At 32.3% G+C, this 23,607-nt stretch overlaps 2 protein-coding genes across 4 annotated transcripts in view; both read left to right on the top strand.

The window, feature by feature from the left end:
* Window positions 1-23,607, top strand: part of LOC145293300 (PGAP2-interacting protein-like) — a 127,261-nt gene that overhangs the window by 7,997 nt on the left and 95,657 nt on the right. The gene's annotated exons all lie outside the window — the stretch shown is intronic.
* On the top strand, window positions 10,260-22,802 carry LOC145293301 (torsin-like protein). 3 transcript variants are annotated; one of them, XM_080139933.1, is made up of 2 exons: window positions 10,260-10,397; window positions 21,535-22,802. In XM_080139933.1, the coding sequence occupies exon 2, from the start codon at window positions 21,646-21,648 to the stop codon at window positions 22,588-22,590; it is 945 nt and encodes a 314-aa protein (XP_079996059.1). In that variant the 5' UTR covers window positions 10,260-10,397; window positions 21,535-21,645; the 3' UTR covers window positions 22,591-22,802. The 3 variants fall into 3 exon arrangements, with proteins under 3 accessions (XP_079996059.1, XP_079996058.1, XP_079996060.1); XM_080139932.1 differs by lacking the exon at window positions 10,260-10,397 and adding an exon at window positions 10,625-11,221; XM_080139934.1 differs by lacking the exon at window positions 10,260-10,397 and adding an exon at window positions 12,484-12,501.

Here is a 23,607-nt window from a genome sequence, read left to right as displayed (position 1 = left end):
TGCAACAAAAATGAAATGTCTTTTTTATGGCAACCATTTTAGCATTCCACTCTGTAAAAAAAAAAAAAAGAAAAAAAAATTACCTTCGGTAATAGATCTCCTAATAGTCTAAAATCTGAGAGGAACTATTGTTCAGACAATATCAGAATAATACTAACAACTTTTATACTGTCTGAGATGCGTGTATTTTATGGAAATGTACGCAACTAAACCCATATCGACAGTCAAGGTTTTTAAATACAAGTTTATTGATCATTGGCAAAAGTAAAACTGAAAAGTAAAAAAAAAAATATTGCTTCAGAAATATGTAAATGAAGAGGAGTTTACTGAAATCGTAGAGTTGTAGACTTGATAAGCTTGCTGAATAGAAAGCATTTGAACATAAAAATTACTAGAAAAAAAAATACAGGTTATGCTAAGTAGCAGCCAAATTATGAGAAATTAGAGGAAGGTTTCATGTGTTGCAAAAAGATTGTTTAGAGAAAAGAAATACTAAAAAGAATGCATTATTCAATTTTATAATATAATTATATACTAATATAATTATATACTAATATAATATATAGCAATTCTACTGGTGATGCCCAACAATGTCGATATTTAAAGAGAAAGAAAACGATGGACTGGGAACAGGCACCAGAAACCTCGGCTGATGAACGGGACTGAAGGAAACTTCTAAGAAAAGGGGTCTTCTAAGAGATAAATGCTAGAGAATCTATTCAATGCTAGGCAGAACAACTTCCTAAAAACCTGCCGTGCCGAGCATACGCAGAAGCACACAAGCATATGAGTCAAACCAACCTGCGGCGAAAAGCGGACCCGGTGCTTTTCGATTGCAAATCAAGTCTATTAATGAGCTACACCCATCTTACCCCCAAAGTGACGATTTAGTTTCGCCCAATGGCTATTAAAAAAAAGCCGATAAGTTATTCGGGGGTGGTTGGAAAATATTGCTCTGATAACGTGTCTCACAATTTTTGTATTTTGGCGTGTCTATTCGACGAGACTGTTCGGTGTTTCTCGGAAATGTGGCGTATCGATTCGACAATATTGTTCGGTGGCATGTTGTTTCGACAAGATTGTTCGGTGTCATGTTGGTCGATGCTGTTGCTCTGGAATGTGTGTGTTGATTCAATAATATTGTTCCGTGGCATGTGGATTTGGCAGTATTGTTTAGGATTGCATGGACAAATTTGTTCAGGACCGTGCCGTCACTTGTGATATAAATATATATTTTGTGAAAATTTTCTTGTCTGCTCACATCTATTGTTGTTGTTTTTTTTTTGTTTTTTTTCTACTGTTGTTGAGATCATCTTCAAAAACAGGTGTTCATGCATGCAAATCAACATTTACAAAACTCACAATTCTGAACTTGCACTTTTTTCTTCATATTTTCAATACTCAACCAAAAATAACTCACTTAATAATCACTAACATCACACTCTTTCTTGTTGAAAGATGAATTCGCAGTTACACTTGCTGCCAGCTTCATCCATCTTGGCTGCTTCCTAATTGTTCAGAGGATTTTTCTGTCCAAAGATTAATTGCTATGGTGTTCAGCTGTCCAACTAACGGATCATTTAATCTCTGGCTTCATATCTGAAATCATTTTTCCTGTGACTTATTTGTCTATTTCATTCATCTAGTGTGACGGATTAATACAAACAGCATTAGAAAATGAGATGAAGTCCAAAAATTCAGTACTCAAAGTTAAGGTGCCAGAAGTGGACTCAGCTAGTTACGGAATGGAATTCACTAAACATAAAACGAAATATGAAACCATATGGAAATAATTTATTTCAAAAAATTATTTTACTTTTAACATTTCTTGTGCTATCATGAAACAATAAAATATAATCAACTACTTTTTTACATTTGTATTTTTTTTTTTTTTACACTAGTGTTATAACTAAGTCTATGACAACAGCATATTATTTTCATTGTTTTGATTCTCAGGTATATATCCATTGATATCTTATGTTTTTATGTAGAGTGATATGGTTCTCGGTTGTTTGTGTCTGTGTCGGATACATACTCAAGAGTAAAAACAATGAAAAGAATATACTGTTGTCATAGCCCTAGTTATCACTTCAAAAAAAAAATGGTGCTTATGCACTTTTGTTACCGTGCTATTTTTTTAGTATCTTCAAGTTTTAAAATATCTAATTGTATTAAATTGTTAGGTGAAAGCGCAGAATGATTACAAATTACTTCGCTCCCCATGTTAAAAATGCCTTTTTAAATGTTATTTCAGCATGGTAACAAAAGTGCATAAGTACCAAAAAAAATTAGTAAGAATTTTTATTTACATTTCTATAAATCGTGTCTTTGAAATAATATATTTCACAAGTTTTATCACAGAATTTTGTCAATGCATGAAAGTTTTATTATTAAAACTTGTGTTATCAAAAAAAAAAAATTGTTTTAAACAACTGTATATAGTGACCACCAAATTTATGCAATATTTTTTATCTTCGTAACAGTCTCTCTAAAAAAAAAAACTATCAAAAATCAGGTAATTATCTAATCCATATAAAATTTTCACTGATATGGGTGCAACCTTATTTTCATATTCGTTGTATAAATATATATTTTGGAGCTTCATACCCCCTTCCTCATTTGTCCCTTGTTCGACCCCTTAAAGTCAAAGTGATCCACTAAGCACATACTCATGTTGTGGTGGGGGGGGGGGGTGAACGAGTGTAGAAAAACAAAAACAAAATTAATAAGATGCCTTCGATATTGAAATCTGAAATTTGAATGTGTTTAATTTTTTTATCTTTTGCGTTTTGAAGTGAGATTTATTGAATGTTATCAATTATCTTTCAGATGAAGATAAGAAAAAATTTTTATTTTTTTTTACGAAAACGCTAAAATAGGCATGCTTTTAAATTTTTAAAAATAGTTAAAATTTAATTTTAGAATGTGTAAACTTTCCATGTACCAGCGCATAAAGAATGCTTTAAATAGTCGATACCAAAAAAAATGAAAAAAAAAAAAAACAGGATGTGAAAATTATAAGTATTTATATTATATCTGCATATTACGTTTTTTCTTTTTTTCCAGATACGGTAGTTCGTTACGGTTTACAAAAACTTATCTCCTTTTTTGAAAATTAACTATAACTATGAAGACATGGATTTCCGTAGATGATGGTTGTGACATTCCAACAAGTTGCATCCCTCCAGAGGGTTACCAAAAAACAGCCCTTTTAAGGGCCACCAAATTCTAATGAAAGTCTTTGTTAACTAGATTTATGCAATAAAGAGTTGGGGAAAATACAGTATGATCTTTTTTATGGAAAAAACTGTGGCTCGTTCGTTATTATTAATTAGAAAATAAGGAAAAATGATTTTAAACATGAAATTAAAACTGATTAAAAGTGATATTAAAACTGAAAAATATAACGCTAAAAATGTGTTTGATGTAAAAATAGGTAAAAAAAAAAAACAGGTTTTCTTTACTTTTAAAAAGTATTAGGAAAGCTTGGTTGATCAATTATGAATGAAAAAAATATAAAGCTAAAAATAACATTTCACCATAAATGGCGTTTGTAATTATAATTTATTTCAATTATTTTTTTTTTTTTTAAATGTATTTGTCTGTCTAGTTACGTTAAAATTCATGGAAATGCTTAAATATTTAGACGTAACTGGGCTCCCATACCTAAAATCCTAGATGTCGGCGGTGAGCACTTTTTAATTTAATTTTTTTTTTTTTTTTTTGCATTGCATTTTCACCCCAAACAAGGCACATTGCCACTTTGTTGTAGGGGGCTACTATCAGGGACATAAGCATCAGGGGTACTGTGTAGGAAGTTGGGCAGCAAGATGTTGGTTCACGTTGAACTTGAACTTCTGCATGTCAGTACAGTCGGGGAAGCAGGGACCCGGAAGGGAATTCCAAAGTCTGGGGAAGAAACTACTGGAGTAGAAGGCTCTCTTTCATCTAGGGATCTCTACTGTGAAGGGGTGGGATTTAGCTGCTTGTCGGGTTTGTCGGGGGGGTTTTACATCTAGGGGGCACAAGTGCTTGCAGTTCGTCAGAGCATTCACTGTTAAAGTACTTGTAGAACAGGCAGAAGGATGCAACATTTCGTCGATGGGACAGAGGCTGAAGTTTAGATGACAGTTCAGGACCTATCAGATTGGCGACTCTCTTTTGAACCTTATCTAGGAGCGAGAGACTAGTAGCAGATGTACCAGCCCAAATATGACAACAATACTCCATACATGGGCGAATGGTGGCTTAAAGGATGTACTTTCAGAGAAGTCATTGGCCATTGCTATTGGCGGTAGGGAAGGTTTCTTGTAATTACTGAAGGAAACAAGTTTAGTCTTGGCAGCATTGAAGGTGACCAACCATTTTTGTCCCCATTCCACTACGGATCGGAGGTTTTTCTCTAGTGTTTCTGCCATTTTTTAGATGTGTATTCATTTGTTCTCCTGTTGTGTCTGTTATAGAGAGTCTTCCAGTGATGCTGTATGATCTGATTTTCTTGAAGACCCTCATGCTTATAATTTATTCTGATTTTCTTGAAGACCCTCATGCTTATTATTTAATCCTTAGATATATCTAGAGCTACCGCTCTACCCTCCACCGCTTTGTCCAGTGACTGGTATATACATTCTGAGATTAGTTAGGATGCTTGCTGTGGAACGGGCTTGCCTAAATCCATATTGTTAGTCAGTCAGAAGTTTAGGGCGATTTCAACCATTATCACTGCATGATCAGCGTTCCCAAGAGAGCTGTGGGCATTCATTAGTCATCGGGAACTGTGGTTAGAAACAGATCTAGAAGTGATGCATGTTCTTGTTGGTCTGGGAAACGGGTTGGAAACGTAACCATCTGTGATAGGGAATGAAATATAGAGAAGTTACGTGTTGTGGTACCAGCTGCGTCTGTGTGAGTAGAAAATCCAAGCCAGTTGCTGTGGTGAACATTTAAGTCACCAAATACGTGCACTATTGTCGAGGGGAAAGTGCTATATCTATGCTGTCAGAGACTTTGTTTATTAGGGTACAGTCCTGAGTCAAGGGAGAGCAGTAAAAGGTAAGAGTTTATGATAAAAAATGAAATTCTTCGAATTTATTTAAATATAAGGCAATTATTTATATTCTAATATTTTTGCATATTCTTATAGCCAATCATCGTAAATTTTATTTCGACATAAAAAAAAGTTAAATTGATTCGGAAATCTTTTTTAAAAAAAAAAAAAAAAATTGTTTACATTCGGCGAAAACTGAGTCAAACACGTTTTTTTTGTATTTATTTATTTAAAACTTAAAATTCTATTAAAAATTATAGAACAGAATTATATTCTGCTTTTAACATAAACTTCAAGGTTTTATCTTTCTGGTAAAACCAAAAGTTGTTCAGAAATAACGGATTTTAATAGACTTTAGAAAAATTTTCGATCGATTGGTTGTCACTAATTGTATAAAAAAAGTTTCTTAAAATGAATAAATGGTGAATAAATAGTGTACAAAAGTTTTTTAAGTGGTTCCATATGGTTTTATATTTCGTTTCATGTTTAGTGACTTCCGTTCCATATTTAGGTAAATGGAGTCCACTTTGGGCATTTTAACTTTGAGTACTGAATTTTTACATTTAACTAAAAATGAATGCAACGTCCTCAACAGGATTTTACTAATTTGTAGCCAATTTTATTTGTGCATCGCATTGATGAAGAACACATGTACAAACCCAACTTCCACATTCTTGTAGCATGTATATAGTAAACTAGAAGAAAACCCATTCCAGGATGGGGAAATTTTTTTTAATGCAAATCGCTTCAGATAAGGCATGAAACCACTTGAGGAAAAAAAAATGTAAAAAAAAAAACAAAAAAAAAAACTAGCCAATGACAACCTAGAAAACAGCAATTCTTCCTCCTTTATCAGAAATCACACTTATGGAATGTGAAGACTGAAAGACAAAATAAGGAAAACAAGAATTACAAATAGAAGTTTTACACCCTTTTTATGTCTCTCTTACAAAGATTACAATATAATGACACGTGTCTAGAATACTTGTTCAAATTTTAATCAAAATCCAATATCTCATCTTGATTCGAGAAAATATCTAAGATTTAAGCTTAATAGGTCTTAAAAAAAAAATATTAAAATTCAGGGAATCTTGCTTAATCGGTTTCGTAATGGCAGTCAAATTGAATGCAAGTTTGAAATATTTAAATTTTCAAATGAGGTTGGGTCCATATTGTCCCCCCCTAAAATTTTCAAATGAGGTTGTGTCCATATTGTCCCCCCTAAAATTTTCAAATGAGGTTGGGTCCATATTGTCCCCCCTAAAATTTTCAAATGAGGTTGGGCCCATATTGTCCCCCCTAAAATTTTCAAATGAGGTTGGATCCATATTGTCCCCCCTAAAATTTTCAAATGAGGTTGGGTCCATATTGTCCCCCCTAAAATTTTCAAATGAGGTTGGGTCCATATTGTCCCCCCTAAAATTTTCAAATGAGGTTGGATCCATATTGTCCCCCCTAAAATTTTCAAATGAGGTTGGGCCCATATTGTCCCCCCTAAAATTTTCAAATGAGGTTGGATCCATATTGTCCCCCCTAAAATTTTCAAATGAGGTTGGATCCATATTGTCCCCCCTAAAATTTTCAAATGAGGTTGGGTCCATATTGTCCCCCCTAAAATTTTCAAATGAGGTTGGGTCCATATTGTCCCCCCTAAAATTTTCAAATGAGGTTGGGTCCATATTGTCCCCCCTAAAATTTTCAAATGAGGTTGGGTCCATATTGTCCCCCCTAAAATTTTCAAATGAGGTTGGGTCCATATTGTCCCCCCTAAAATTTTCAAATGAGGTTGGGTCCATATTGTCCCCCCTAAAATTTTCAAATGAGGTTGGGTCCATATTGTCCCCCCTAAAATTTTCAAATGAGGTTGGGTCCATATTGTCCCCCCTAAAATTTTCAAATGAGGTTGGGTCCATATTGTCCCCCCTAAAATTTTCAAATGAGGTTGGGTCCATATTGTCCCCCCTAAAATTTTCAAATGAGGTTGGATCCATATTGTCCCCCCTAAAATTTTCAAATGAGGTTGGATCCATATTGTCCCCCCTAAAATTTTCAAATGAGGTTGGATCCATATTGTCCCCCCTAAAATTTTCAAATGAGGTTGGATCCATATTGTCCCCCCTAAAATTTTCAAATGAGGTTGGATCCATATTGTCCCCCCTAAAATTTTCAAATGAGGTTGGGTCCATATTGTCCCCCCTAAAATTTTCAAATGAGGTTGGATCCATATTGTCCCCCCTAAAATTTTCAAATGAGGTTGGATCCATATTGTCCCCCCTAAAATTTTCAAATGAGGTTGGATCCATATTGTCCCCCCTAAAATTTTCAAATGAGGTTGTGTCCATATTGTCCCCCCTAAAATTTTCAAATGAGGTTGTGTCCATATTGTCCCCCCTAAAATTTTCAAATGAGGTTGGGTCCATATTGTCCCCCCCCCTAAAATTTTCAAATGAGGTTGGGTCCATATTGTCCCCCCTAAAATTTTCAAATGAGGTTGGGTCCATATTGTCCCCCCTAAAATTTTCAAATGAGGTTGGGTCCATATTGTCCCCCCTAAAATTTTCAAATGAGGTTGGGTCCATATTGTCCCCCCCCCCTAAAATTTTCAAATGAGGTTGGGTCCATATTGTCCACCCCCCTAAAATTTTCAAATGAGGTTGGGTCCATATTGTCCCCCCTAAAATTTTTTTTTTTTTTTGTACTTTGTAATTAGTGCAAACATTAGTCAAGGTGAAAGTAAATTTTTCACTCGTGGACGGGGGGGACCCCACATGCTCAGGTTGTTACGTTTCTTTTTACAACCAGTTTTACGCATGGAAACTCAAAATCAAAGAACTGACCACAGAAAGCCGTGAAAATCAATAAATTCACTAATTCATTTGTATCTAATTTAATTCATGTTGAAAAATGTTCAGTTTGTTGTATGAGATTTGTCGATGCTGGAGGATGGGGTTCTGATAAAACCTTATTGGATATGATATCATTATATAATTAAAAAAAAAATTAAGCCCAGCAACATAAAGTAGATTTAATTTTTTATAATGTATTTAGCAATGTTGGTCAGTAATTTTTTTTTTTTTTTTTCTTGAAAATTAATTTACTTGATCCCCCACCCCACCCCACCCCGACAAAAGGAGGGTGGGCCTGTAAATTCACCCTTGTCCGTCCGTCCACACTTTTCTCAATAACTATGCCTTGGAATTTTTTGAAATTTTGCACAAACATTAAACATGATATGAGTCAAAAAGTAACAGAACAGATTTTCCGGGAAAACTCTAGTTGCCCCCTCCCCCAGGGATGCCTTTCAGGTTAAAATGGTTAAAATTGCCACTTTTGTGCTTATTAAAAAAAATTTATGCCTTGGATTTTTATAAAACTTTCTGAAAAGTTGTAACTGATTTCTATATAATTTTGTTTGTCTATACTTCGCGATAACTCTTGGGTGTGTTCCAGAGGCTCTTTTAAGGCTAATAAAAACACTACATTTTTGGGGTTATTTTACCATATTTGTCCAAAATTTTCTGTGTATGTCTCTGCCTGTTCTACAAGTATTTTAATGGTGAATGCTCTGACGAACTGCAAGCACTTGTGCCCCCACGACGTGAACACCCTCGACAGACCCGGCAGGCTGCAAAATCCCATCCCCACACTGTAGAAATCCCTAGATGTAAAAGATCTTTCTACTCCAGTAGTTTCTTCCCCAGAACCGCCAGACTTTGGAATTCCATTCCAGGTCCCTGCTTCCCCAACTGTACTGACATGCAGAAGTGCAACGTGAACCAACATCTTGCTGCCCAAATCCCTACATAGTACCCCAGTAGTTGTTGCCCCTGTTAGTAGCCCCCTACACCAAAGTGGCAATGTGCCTTGTATGGGGTGAAAATGTAAAATATAATTTTAAAAAAAATAAATTAATTAAAAAAATTAGCAGTTTTTCATAGTGCTGAACTCAAATTTAAATATGTTAAGGCCTTGGGGACTTTTGGGGCTAAATGGGGGTGGGGCAAATGATGGACTTGGTCGTTTATTTATTTGTTTTGTTTGCAAGACCTTGGGGACTTTTGGGGCTAAATGGGGGTGGGGCAAATGATGGACTTGGTCGTTTATTTATTTGTTTTGTTTGCAAGACCTTGGGGACTTTTGGGGCTAAATGGGGGTGGGGCAAATGATGGACTTGGTCGTTTATTTATTTATTTTGTTTGCATGGTGCTGAACTCAAATTTACATATGTTAAGGCCTGAAACTGCACCGTTTGTTCATTTTCACCAGGATTTAACGTACCCTGGGAACTTAGGGGGCTAAATGGAGGGGGGGGTCAAATGCTGAACTTAGTCCTTTTTTTTATGCCTCATTCACTGTGCACTCACGGGGGACCATTCATGCTTCACCTTTTTTTTGTTGTTATATATAGATTTTAGTTTTACTGGTGCTTTAAAAACATGAAATAGCATTCCATCACTAGTAGCATATGTAAAATTCTGTTTAAAAAAAAAAAAAAAAAAAAATTAAAAGAATTGTTTTGTAAGCTAAAATTTTTCTGATTCCTATACCCGAAAAGTTTCGGTTCCAATTAACACTGTTATATATATTGAATTGGGATTTATTGATCATTTTTTTATTTTTTTTTGGTTATGGGGCATCCCATTACATGCCAGATATTCTCCCACTATTTCAGAGACTCCAATTAAGATCTTAATATTCTATTCATCCCTGTAAGCACAATTGTTTGCATCTCTTACACTTGGTTTATCGAGTATATTCGCCAGATGGTTTTTAATTTAATTTTTTTTTTTTTTTTTTTTTTTTCATGAGCTTGGTTGCTCATATAATTGAAATGATGGAGATCTTCCTAAGATTCCACTTACTTTTCATATCGTTCATAAGACCTTGGTATTCCGTTATCTTTTCCCTCTCAGCTCTATTTAAGCCAACATCATTAGGAATGGTGACTTCGACAAGCGTTGCTACTTTCTCCTTGTCACTGTCAGGTTTAATAAGGTGAGTGGGTTCGTTTTTTGTTGAACTCAAATCACAAGTTTCAATTTCTTTTGAACTTCCTTGAATTGTTATCTTAAAAGAAAGTCTATTATTTTTGTGTATGGTATATAACGTTTATGCCTATCCTCTTCTAAAATAAACAAATATCCAATCCACCATTTTTATTTATTTTTATTTACACTTGTTTATTTTATTACCTAAACAATATATACATGTATTTCAATAAGATTCTTTGCTGGTCACTACTATTAATCACCCACGCTCATTTACTTGTCCTTTTGGCCAAGATCAAAGTGTAGTACCTTTTCTTCAGATGCGGCACTAAATAGGTACTTTTAATCGCCCACGAAATAAGGTATGGTTTAAAGACTTCTTTTCTTTCTTTTCTACAGTTTCTTTATCCTAGAAAGGTTTGCGCTAGTCTCTTTACTCTGTGATTTTCATAGTGGGTGCTATTAAATATTTTCAAGGAGGGAGGGAGGCTCGTCTTGCTACAACCACTGAAAATAGTTTTACTTTCTTCCTCTGTAAATCTAAAAATAAACACATCCTCCATAAACAAAGTTTCTTAGAACTACTCGTTTGGGGGACACGAAACTGCAGGGGGGGGGGGCTGCTTTCCAGCTTATGACATTTTTTAAACCCACTGTTAACAAATTCTTAGTCATCTTTTTAAATAATCAAATTTGCCCAGTTTCAACCGTTATTGCTAATCCTTGTGTTTGATCGTTCACCTGACAAATTAACTTTTATCTTCATGTGACCTTTGAACCTTAGTAAATGGTAACTCATTAGTACATAAAGAAATATCTTTTTTAAACAATCATTACGCAGGCCTTCGTCTGTCAAGGAATATAATTTGATCTGCATTGTCTTGTGTTTGATTCAAATATTTGACTGTGGCATTAACTGTTAATGTTTATGTACAAGTTAAAATATGATAACACTTATACTTTACTTTGCTTAGTTATAATGAATGTTTTATTTGGGTGAGAGGAAGATTAACCGTTTTACATCCACATAAGATTTGCTTCTTGGCTTGTAGGGATTAATTCTAACAACATTCCTAAGCTTCTTACTTGCCAAGATCACCAATAAGCTGACCGATCTGTCTTAATATTTCTGTTACTATTTAAACCATTGCCAACAGCTTTAGTGGATTTTTTTTCTTCATCAGAAGTAAGTTGTCATTTTATTTTATTTTTTTTAATTGATCAAACTCACATTTTTATGTATTTTTGACTGATCTTCCTTTGATTTATTAGGTTTTGGTGATATTTTTTTTTAATTTTAGTGTATGTATCCACACATCTATAAAGAGGCTCTGCAACACTTATTGCTAAATCTTAGGTATAGTCCAAATTGTATGCATTTTTTTTTTTTTTTTTTCTCATAAAAAAAAATTTTAATTTCAAGAAACATTTGTCCAATGATTTCAAGTAATACAAATCTACAAACATTATTTTTTTATGACGGATTTTATTAATTACATAATTGTTATTCAAACTTTTTTCTTTAATCAATTTTCAATTGACATGACAACGTACATTTCATATTTATTTTATTTATTTATTTTTATTTTATTTATTTTTTATTTTATTTTATTTTATTTATTTATTATTTTTTACAAAATCCAATTATCTGTACTTATTAATTTACTTAAGTCTGTTTGAGAAATATCAATTTTAAAGAATTGATTCCAAATAGACGGAAAACCCTGGATGTGTCTTGACTAATTTTGACTTTTTTTTTTTTTTTTTTTTCTAATATTCAAAATATTAAACTTAGATATGTATCTATATTATATTTCTGTATGTCCATTACACTTTTTCTTAAACTACCGGGCCAATCTCGCTGAAATTTTGTATGGACGTTAATTATAAGGTACAGGGAATTATGATATCCGTTCAATGTATAGTTCAGGATTGATAAGGATGATTATTTAATGCAAAAATACTCGGTATTGAATGAGTGATGTTATCACAAGTTTAGAATGAGAAATTTGCAATATCTTATTTTAAAGTTTTGATTTTTAACTTCAGGTAACCTTAGTAAATGGTAACTCGTTAGTGCAAAAGAAATATATTTTTTAAACAATCATTACGCGGGCCCAAATTGTTCTAGTTTTTCAAGTCGAGGAAGATAATTGATCTGCATTGTCTTGTGTTTGATTCAAATATTTGACTGTGCCATTAATTGTTTATGTACAAGTTAAAATATGATAACACTTATACTTTACTTTGCTTAGTTATAATGAATGTTTTATTTGGGTGAGAGGAAGATTAACCGTTTTACATCCACATAAGATTTGCTTCTTGGCTTGTAGGGATTAATTCTAACAACATTTCTAAGCTTCTTACTTGCCAAGATCACCAATAAGCTGACCGATCTGTCTTAATATTTCTGTTACTATTTAAACTATTGCCAACAGCTTTAGTGGGTTTTTTTCTTCATCAGAAGTTATCATTTGTTTTTGTTTTTTTTAAATTGATCAAACTCACATTTTTATGTATTTTTGACTGATCTTTGATTTATCAGGTTTTGATATTTTTTTTTTTTAAATTTAGTGTATGTATCCACACATCTCTATAAAGAGGCTCTGCTACACTTATTGCTAAATATTAGGTATGGTCCAAATTGTATTTTTTTTTCTCTCATAACGGAAATAAAATAAAAAAATTCATAAAATTAAATAAATCAACATAAGTTTGTAAAAAAAAAAAAAAAAAAAAAAAAAAAAAAAATTTCAAGAAACATTTGTCTTTGTCCGATGATTCCAAATAATACAAATCTACAAACATTTTTTAATGACGGAATTGATTAATTTTACATATTGTTATTCAAACTTTTTTTTTCTTTAATCAGTTTTCAATTGACTGATAGCAAAACTAGATACGAAATTCTTTACTGGAGAATAATTATTTTTTTGTGTATACAACACAACGTACATTTCTTTTTTTACAAAATCCAATTATTTGTATTTATTTACTTAACAAGTCTGTTTGAGAAATATCAATTTTAAAGAATTTAATCTTGTTTCCAAATAGACTGAAAACCCTGGATGTGTCAGGACTAATTTTGACTTTTTTTTTTTTTCTATATTCAAAATATTTTTAAACGTAAGGTATGTATCTATATTATATTTGTCTGTATGTTCATTCCACTTTTTCTCAGAAACTACCGGCCAATCTAGCTGAAATTTTGTATGGGCGTTGATTATAAGGTACAGCAAACTAATTATGGTATCCGTTCAATGTACAGTTCAGGATTAATAGAAATTAATATTTAATGCAAAAATGAACACAAATTTAATTATATTCAATCATCAATTTGGCATAAAGCACTTATCCTAAGTCAATGGGCTATAACTTTTTTAAAGCAAATAATAAGAATTCATATGCATTAGAACAAAAATCTTGTAAGTTTGAATTATTGTTGAGTTATATCTTTCTTGAGATTATTTTCTAGATAGCAACGCGAGACAATTGCTCGTGTAATAAAATTGATTTTCTTAAGAATAAAAATACTTGATTATTTTACGCAAGTTTTTGAATAGATGTTCATTTCATCGTGGGTACATGATACTTTCTAAAATTTTGTTTTTAAACGTAGGTGGAATTCTGGACAAGAAACCTTTCGAATTTATTTCTTAACACATAGAAAATGAATACATTCAGTCCTCCACAAAATGGCTTTCAGAAAGGTGACCTCGGGTAGCATACATTCACTTTATTTGTTAGAACTTCCCCGCAAATCGTTGTTTGCGATTTTGGTTGCGCAACAATATCTTCATATTGAATTAGTCAATCCTCTTGTAATTCAGATTTGGTCATTTTTTTATATAAGTAATAAAATTTGCCCATCTGTCAGTAACACCCCCCCCTCCAACAAACGAGGGATTGGACATAGTAATTCACTTTTGTTCTCTGTTAGTTTGTTCACATTTAATAACCACGCCTTGGATTTTTTTGAAAGTTTGCACAAATATTAGTCATGGTGAAAGTAAAATTTTCACTCATGGAGAGGAGCCCGCATGCTCAGCTTTTTTGTTTTTTTTTTTAAGCATAATACATTGCAGAATTTGTTTTCAAAATATCAAATCTTTTCTATTTTTAGAAATGTTGCACCTTGCATCAATCTATATATTAATACGATAGCGTGTGTTATTTTGTGTGTCACTTGCATCTTTTTTCTTCCGAATGACTGTCGTTTAATTGTTATGACCTTCCATTTCTTGTAATAAATAATTTTACCACGAATTTTTAAAGTTTTGGTTTTGATTATAGCTGAAGGAACTCAAGTTATATATACAGATTTTTTTTTTTTTCATGAATTTTGGTTTCGGTTTCAATTCAAGCTGATGCACCCAAGTCATATGGATATATATTTTTTTATTTTTGAAATTACAACTTTATAATATAAGAAGCGATAGAAAATTGACTCTATAATAATTTATACAAAATCTGCATAGATCAAAATATTATATTTAAGCATATTTTACAACCAGGTTTCACCGGGCATCCCTGCTAGCTTAGATAAATACTTTTTACACATTCTTATCTTACTGCCAGAAAATTAATTCTTTTGCATGGTTGACTTACTGTGTTAAAAAAAAACAAAAACAAATATGTCCATAAAGCTGTTCATGTAATTAAATGGGATTAATCCATTTTCAACACCTGAAAATATGTCAATGTTCAAAGATTTCTTAGGATGGTGTCTGAATTGAACCTTTTTTAAATTGCAGCACTTGAACTCTGGCATTTAGATCACCAACTCCACAGCCCTAACATGAGATATGTGACTAACTTTCCACTATGACTAACAGGACATCAGCAAAGTCAATTTGGAAATTAAGAATGTAGTAGTTGTTAATAACGGTGGCATTACTAATTAAATATTGATCTGTCATATTACAGAACTCTGCAGGTGTTAGCTGAAACACTTGACTCCAACTTGTGAAATTTTAAATGGTCTGATTCCAATCTAAGAAACCTTCTTTCACTAGTAAGAATGTGTGTGTGTACCTGTATATATACTGTATATTTTATAACTTTTTTTTTTATGCAATCCAAATAAAATTTGAACTAAATTGCTACACAAAAAAATGTTGGGGAAAAAAATACCAATCTTTGCATAATTGAGCAGCAGTTTTCTACTTTTATTTTCTATATACTATTTCTTTTAGTCTTTCTATCCGTTCTACTATTGGGACAATCTGGTTAAAATTCGTATGGACCTTATGATGAAATACAGCAAACTAAGTATTATGGTACCCATCCGATGTACAGTTAAGATTAACAGGGATTGTCCACCACAATACCACATTTACTTTAGAAGTTTGTCATGAAGCACTACTAAGTCAACTGTCTATAACTTTTACCTGTTTTTATTGACAAAAAAGTTCAGTTTATTTGTGACTCTCACAAACCCGAATAAGCATTTTTATTTCATCGGATAGTACATTCTATTTTTGTCAAAATTTTTACTATTGCCGACATCTAAGGTAAATTCATTGCTTTCTAACTTTGTCTTCATAAATTTATACGAGGTGCCTTCAATGAATTCCCAGACTTTTTGTATGGGCACTTTTATTGATAGTACAGACATACAACTCTAGTCCCCTTAGAAGTAATCTCCTCCGGCTACAATGCACTTGTTGTATCGTTCCAACAACTTCTGGGAAGTCCCATGGAAGTCCTCTTGTGTGAGCATGGCAATGACTCTTGTTTCACAGCCTCTTTCGTCTCCTCGATTGTCTCATAACGACAGCCTCTAAAGTTTTCCTTGAGCTAAGGGAATAAACAAAAGTCATAGGGAGCAAGGTCTGGACTATAGGGAGGGTGAGGAACTGTCTTGATGCCCATCTTGATCAAATAGTCTGTGATAAGGATGGAGCACCCTTGGGACAAACTTCGCACAAATCTTCCGCATCTTCAGTTCCTCACAAATAATTGTGTACAGTTCCCACACTGACATCAAACTGTATACTTATTGTCTCTTGTATACACACGACGGTCCTTATTCATGAAATTCTTTATTTGGCCAGTCAACTCTGATGTTCTGATTTTTTTTTTTTTATTCTTCCCACACCTCATCATCCCTCACAAACTCCCTGCCTTCCTTGAATCTCTTATAACACTTAAAAACTGATGCTTGATTCATGCAAGATGGTCCAAAAGCAGTCTGAAGCATTCCATACATTTCCGTGACATTTTTTCCAAGTTTAAAATGGAATTTTATTGCATATCATTCTTTTAAAATGTCCTCACATCCAGATTGCGTTTTTCAAATTCACCAGCTATGACAATCAGGCTTTAGTAGGGTGTATTCCAATTCCTGCTGTAGCTGTTCATTTGAACCTGATATAAAAATTGGTCAGTTATCTCATAAAATGAATAGCAATAACATGCTGAATTTTCGACAATTTTAAATGCCTGTGCAAAAGAATCTGGAAACTTATTGAAGGCAGCTTGTATGATTTTTTTTTTTTTTTGTATGTAAGGATTTTTTTTTTTTTTTTTGTATGTAAGGATTTTTTTTTTTTTGTATGTAAGGATTTTTTTTTTTTGTATGTAAGGATTTTTTTTTTTTGTATGTAAGGATTTTTTTTTTTGTATGTAAGGATTTTTTTTTTTTGTATGTAAGGATTTTTTTTTTTTGTATGTAAGGATTTTTTTTTTTTGTATGTAAGGATTTTTTTTTTTTGTATGTAAGGATTTTTTTTTTTTGTATGTAAGGATTTTTTTTTTTTGTATGTAAGGATTTTTTTTTTTTGTATGTAAGGATTTTTTTTTTTTGTATGTAAGGATTTTTTTTTTTTGTATGTAAGGATTTTTTTTTTTTGTATGTAAGGATTTTTTTTTTTTGTATGTAAGGATTTTTTTTTTTTGTATGTAAGGATTTTTTTTTTTTGTATGTAAGGATTTTTTTTTTTTGTATGTAAGGATTTTTTTTTTTTGTATGTAAGGATTTTTTTTTTTTTTATGTAAGGATTTTTTTTTTTTTTATGTAAGGATTTTTTTTTTTTTTATGTAAGGATTTTTTTTTTTTTTATGTAAGGATTTTTTTTTTTTTTATGTAAGGATTTTTTTTTTTTTTATGTAAGGATTTTTTTTTTTTTTATGTAAGGATTTTTTTTTTTTTTTTTTGTATGTAAGGATTTTTTTTTTTTTTTTTTTGTATGTAAGGATTTTTTTTTTTTTTTTTGTATGTAAGGATTTTTTTTTTTTTTTTTTGTATGTAAGGATTTTTTTTTTTTTTTTTTTGTATGTAAGGATTTTTTTTTTTTTTTTTTTGTATGTAAGGATTTTTTTTTTTTTTTTTTGTATGTAAGGATTTTTTTTTTTTTTTTTTTGTATGTAAGGATTTTTTTTTTTTTTTTTTGTATGTAAGGATTTTTTTTTTTTTTTTTTGTATGTAAGGATTTTTTTTTTTTTTTTTTGTATGTAAGGATTTTTTTTTTTTTTTTTGTATGTAAGGATTTTTTTTTTTTTTTTTTGTATGTAAGGATTTTTTTTTTTTTTTCTGGGGAAAATGGCAAATCATTTAAAATTCCAGAATTGGTGTTAAGCTTTTTCAAGGAGAGGGAAAAAAATCTAGTGTTGGTGAAAACAAGTTTTTATAAATGTTATCCTTGTTGGTGGATCTTTTTCCCAGTGGAAGACTTTGGGATCTTGCTTATCTGGTCGCTGTTCTTGCTGGGCGAAAAGTGTCTAATATTTTCTGATATGTTACGGGTTAAGTTTGAAATTCTTGAAAAATTACCAACAACAAAAAAGAGCTGAAGAAGGCAGAGCAAAGCAATCAAGATATGGAATGTAGTTGAAAACTTCTGGGGGGGGGGGGGATTAACGTTTGTCATAATAAAGGAAAACTTGCGTACCTGCAGCTAATTGTAAAAAAAAAAAAATTTAAGTTTGTTTATATTTCTTTGTCTATTAATTATTTTGTTTGTTTCATAGCATTTCAATTCTTTTTGTTGTATTAAGTTATCTAGTGTGCGTCACTTTTAGTGCATGTCACAATGACTTATCAGCAAACAATTGTACTCAAGAGACATGACTAGAAGTAGGGGCAATGGTCAAACTCTATAGATAAAACCTTCAAATGATATCAGTCTCGTTTTCAAGCAATAGAAAACTAAGTTTCAGTAAATCTCTCTCTCTGGAAGCTGTGCGGAACGGAAACTGACCAATAACGTAGAATAATCTAAGATGAATGTCACTTCGATGTCCGCCTGTCTGTGTATCTCCAATTTCTTAAGTTAAAAAACAAATCATTTTAGTTATTTAGTCTTTCTCCTCAACTTTATTCTGTCCAATAAAACCTTGAAGAACTCTGAACATCTTTGTTTTATTGGTGCATAAAATGTTTATTCAGCTCATTAAGCAGGTGATATGATCGGTTGCTCCTAAAACGCAGTGAAAACAAACATCACACAAGATGATAAAGACTAACAGGTATAGACACACGCTTGTATGTAAAAAATGACATTTTGTTTGTGGTTTCTGGATCAATCACGGATGAAGATTTAACATTTTGTACTAAAACTATTGTTGGAGCCACTGCATTACTTTCATTAATAAATTTAGGTAAGATCCCCCTCCAAAAAAAAACTGGTGCTACCAAATCAGGCTGTCTGAAGATACTGGCTTTCTGAACTAAAATGCACCAATCCCATTTTTTCTTTCTCTTTGCAAAACTCAATCTCTTTCTGCAAAGTTAAAAAAAAAAAAATAATTCCTTTTTACAAAATAACCAAACCAAACATTATGAATAAATATTTGGAGATATAAACAACTTGAAGCATAAAAACTTTTTTAATTTGACTGGATTTAGTGTTAAATAACCCGAAAAGTGTTGATATGCCATAAAACGAGCCAAACCTTCCCCACCTCCTAGCGAGGAGATAAACTTGAGGATAGTCTAGACTCTCAAGCCTTGGTAGAGCAACAAGTTGAGAAAGAAAACTCCAAAATAACATAAATTGTGTTTTGCTTATCTTGACATTGCTGGGTCCCGAGATGTTTCATTATAAATTAGTTGCGCAGATATCCTATCAAATGGTGTCCATTGTTTCTTTAAACAGGAGACCAACAAACGCCAAAACACAATACCTATTGTAAATAACTCATTGTGTATGAAAATCAACAGAAGTTGCTATTTTCTCGATAACTGGTAGCTTTCTAGCCAAGCTCAACATTGCTTAACTTCGGTGACCTGGCGAGGACCGGGGTGTCAACATGATCATGCCGTGATAACTAGGATGGCAAGGTCATACTTTTCAGAACATTACAAGTGTGTAGGATCTTCATGATCTCTCCTATCTGTTAAATAACACTTGCCTCCTCGCCACTTGAACTATTCCTAAGCATGGCCATCAGAAAGACTGTCCCCATTGATTCAATAAATGCTTCAATCCGAAATTCCCCAGTTGCTGTCTCGTATCTGATAAAAGTCAGAAGAACCAGAAATCAAGTGTTGTGCCTTTGACAAGCAAGATATAAGATGTTTGTCTACCAGTCTTTTCTTTTTAGTGGAAAGTTTGAGAATTTCAGTTTCTGAGTGAAATGGTTGATCCAGATTTCATCCATTTTCAATCGATTTGATTAAAGAATGGTCAATTTCACAGATTTCGAGGACAATAAAGTATGGGGAAGTGAAACATTTTTTGATCCTTATTCAATTCAGGACAACATAAGGTCTCCCTGCTAGGCTAACGTGACTTCAATTTACAGCCAGCCAAAACAATGTTTTCCAGGGCAACTGCCGAATTTGAGTGACCTGAACATTCAGCATTTGTCTGTGCAGCTGTTTATGGTCAGTATACTACTTAACTGCTTACAATGGGAGAATCTAATATTTATGAAGCCATTGTTTTGCTTGAGCAGTATTTTTTTTTTTTTTTTTTTATAGGAAGCATTGCTTTATCAATAAAGAAAATTCAAAACTTTCTATTCGTTTTGAAAATTGGAAACAGAAGCTTCACTTAAGTAATGCAATTTATAATTCAATTGGCCCCTAATTTTGAAACCTGCAATTTGAAGGTTAGTACTTTATAAAAATCATGGATTCTGTTAATGATGCTATGTCAGGCCCGGGACTTAATGAGTGATGTTATCACCAGTTTAGAACGAGAAATCTGGTAAAAATAGTGAAATTCACTTCTATTTTAAACTTGCAATATCTTAAAGTTTTGATTTAACTTTTTTATATAAATATAAAATTCTTTCTCTTATGTCATTCCCCCCCCCCCGTCCCAGTCTTAATGTTAAGTTAGTTTTTGTAATGAGACAATTGTTTGGGGTTTTTTTTTTTGGGGGGGGGGTTAGGTTTTTTTTTTAATGTGAATAAAATGTTGAATTTAGTGTCCAATGTATATGAAGATCGTCAAATTTTTAAAAAGAACCGTTTATCAATATTATGGTTTTAATAAAAGGGTTTTATGTTTTTGCAAAAAGTTTTCATGAATGAAATAAATTTTTACATTTTTATCAAATTGTTTGATAGTTATTTTGTTTTTTAGATTATCTAAATCTGAGGGGGGGGGGTTCCATTTACTATTAAATGAAAGATAAAGCTTGATTTCTAATCATATTAAGAAGATTCAGTGTGTTAGCTGTTGAAGTGAAACTTGCATGAACAGTTAAAATTGTTTCTGCATCATTTTTGCACTTTTTTTTTTTTTTAATGGCAATGTGATTTTATGTGACTAAGTTTTTTTAATTTAGTGTGCACAGTATTGTGCCAGATGTACATGAAGATATTCAAATCCTAAAGAAAAGAAGCCTTTTATGTTAATATAAAGTTTTAAGTTGTTTTCATGAAAATAGTAAAAAAATTTAATTAAAAAAATTTTTTGGCACTTATCATTGTTCATTGTGAAAATCTCAAGGTTTTCTTTTTATTGATTTGTTAATCAATAAACTATAAAACTTAATTCGTAATGTGCTATGAATCATTAAAAATCAAATGTGTTAGCTGTAACGTTTATATGAACTATAAGAATTGTGCTTCGCATCATTTTTGCACACACCCCCTCCATCCCAAGAGTCATTGAGATTCTGCTCAATGTTTAAGCTGGTTTGATCTAATAACTATGGTTAATTTTCATTTATCACAAGATGACCTCAGATTTGTAAAGATTTTGAACCAATAGCACACAAGACTATAAATTTTTTTTATTTTCCAAAATAACCCTGAATAATGATCATCCAGTGAATTATCAAATAAATTTGGTACCATTGTTTTGCAAAAATCTGTGCTAACATTAAAAGCTTCTAGCTATAATGGAAATAAAATTTTGGTTTTAGGATACCTACTAACAATGCATCCACATGATCAACTTATGTATTTAAAATCAATATTTTAAATGTTTTCACTTTGTAGTGCTTTATCAAAACCATAAACTAATAATTATGCAAAACTTTCATTTTTCCAATTTATATATATATTTTTTTTTCAAATGACTATATATATTTTATCTTCAGACTACATCTTTTCACTGAACTCTATCCTACCAGTGCCACTGTTCTTGTATTCACCAATATTCTGAATCCATTTTGGCTGTTGACCCGACCAACTTTGAGCTTCTAAAAGACATGCCACAGCTGCCTTTGGTGAGATTGACCCTTTTCCTCCTGCTAGTCCTATTTCAACGTGTCCAAACAAGTTTCGACCTTCATCGTTTGCCTTGCCATATACCAGGATATGAGTGTTGTGCAGAACCCTATGTCAAGTTTGATCTTCCCAAACTGGAAAGCGTCTTAAAATCTGACCTATTTGGTCAGCATCTAGTTTCACCGACTCTTGTAAAATCGCTGAGGTCTCATTTAAAAGATGAAAATCCACGTCAGCCTTTGGTTTTTATTTTCCACGGAGGACCAGGAACTGGGAAAACCTACGTTTCAAAGACTCTTGTGAATACCGCTTTCAGTTTAGGAATTGGCAGCCGTTTTGTCAGAATTTTCTATTTTGGAACCACCTTCCCACGCACTATAAAGGAGACGGAGCTTGTTGAGATGGTCCATTTCCAGATATGGTCCATTGCGAAAACCTGTGAACGGTCCATGTTTGTTTTTGATGGTTATTTTCCTGTATGGGTCAAAGTTCTTGAAGCCTTGAGGTTGAAGGATGAAACACTTTACCAAAAAACTGTTTTTGTTTTCATCCTGGATGTTGCCTCCGATTCGCTTTTTGCCCATGTCTTTCAAGAACATCAAAAAGGAAGAGCAAGAGAAGACCTAACAGTTAACGAACTCTTAGACGTTGTTAAACATCCACTTGCTGAAGCTACAGGTTTATTCTTTAAGTATCTCTCTTTCGATAAGCTTGTTTATGTTCCATTTCTACCGTTGATGAGAGCACACTTGATGCAGTGTATACAATTGGAACTGACACAACAAAACTCCTCATCGAACTTGGAAGTAAGTGAAAAAATTGCTGCGAATATTGTTAAGCCTGATGCAGAGTTTGTTGCGTCCGGTTGTAAACGTGTTCATGAAAAAACGCTTTACACACTTGGTCAACACAAAGATGAACTTTAATCTTGAAGTCATGTGATATTTTCATTTAAAAAAAAAAAAAAAAATTTTATTTGTAATTTTTATTTTAATAATTGTCGAGATTTTGTTTTCAAAACCTGACAGAACAAATAATTTATGTACACTTATGCTATGTCTATTCGTGTGTGAAAAGAAAATGGATTCTGTTTCTTAATATGTATATAATAAAAAAATTTAAATTATTTAAAAATGCAGCCTAAACTTTGATTGACTTTTCTTTAGAAATTCTTTCCATTAGTTTAAGATTTATTTTATAGGACAAATAACCTTCCTCACACCAACTCAGTGAGGTAATAGGGACCAGTGCTTTTGAGAAATAATTTCCAAGTGATTGCCTACCAAATCTGGCCTAGGCATCTGGTACATTTCATGGAGACGTGATACTTATGTTGTATCTTTAACAAAAGTAAATATTTTAGTCATCTGAGAGCAATGTTGAAAACTGACATTTTAACTGTGTGTGTGTGTGTGTGTGTGTGTGAGAGAGATAAGGAAGAACTCGAAAGGTAAATGATTAAAGACGTGTCAAAAATAGTTCAGTTTGTAGGTTAATTTCTACAAACCATCCAACACATGCCAATATGTAAAACTGACATTAAACAATTTTATAACGTATGTAAAAGTTGTTGCTCTTTTTTTCATGAACAGCAAACTGAAGATAGTCTGCCAAAATGCACATTCGGACAACTATCGTAATTGTTGACGACATGGTTGAAACACCTTCCCATTCACTTACTATTTATGTTGAGAAAATTATAAATTGCCATTTTCCTTGGAAGAGATGGGAATGCTATAATCGACTTTTTTGTTTCAATTTACTTAGGTCAAAGTTCTTAGAACTCAAGGGATCCTTTAAGATATGTAAATATTTGAATATTTGAGTTCTTTACTTCTCAAACATTTGAGTTAATAAAGAATTAAAGATTAATTTTCTTTTAATTTAATTTACCAGTTATCTCTGTTATAGTATATCTTGCTTATGGTCTCTTGGTAATTCAT

The sequence above is a fragment of the Euprymna scolopes genome, chromosome 14 (assembly GCF_053919585.1).
Source record: "Euprymna scolopes isolate OS-2025 chromosome 14, ASM5391958v1, whole genome shotgun sequence".
Taxonomy (NCBI): Eukaryota; Metazoa; Mollusca; class Cephalopoda; order Sepiida; family Sepiolidae; genus Euprymna; species Euprymna scolopes.
This window is presented reverse-complemented; position numbering and strand designations above follow the sequence as displayed.

Bases quoted from the DNA above. Each gene is read 5' to 3' on its own strand.
- LOC145293301 (XM_080139933.1), top strand. From the start codon at position 21,646: ATGCCACAGCTGCCTTTGGTGAGATTGACCCTTTTCCTCCTGCTAGTC.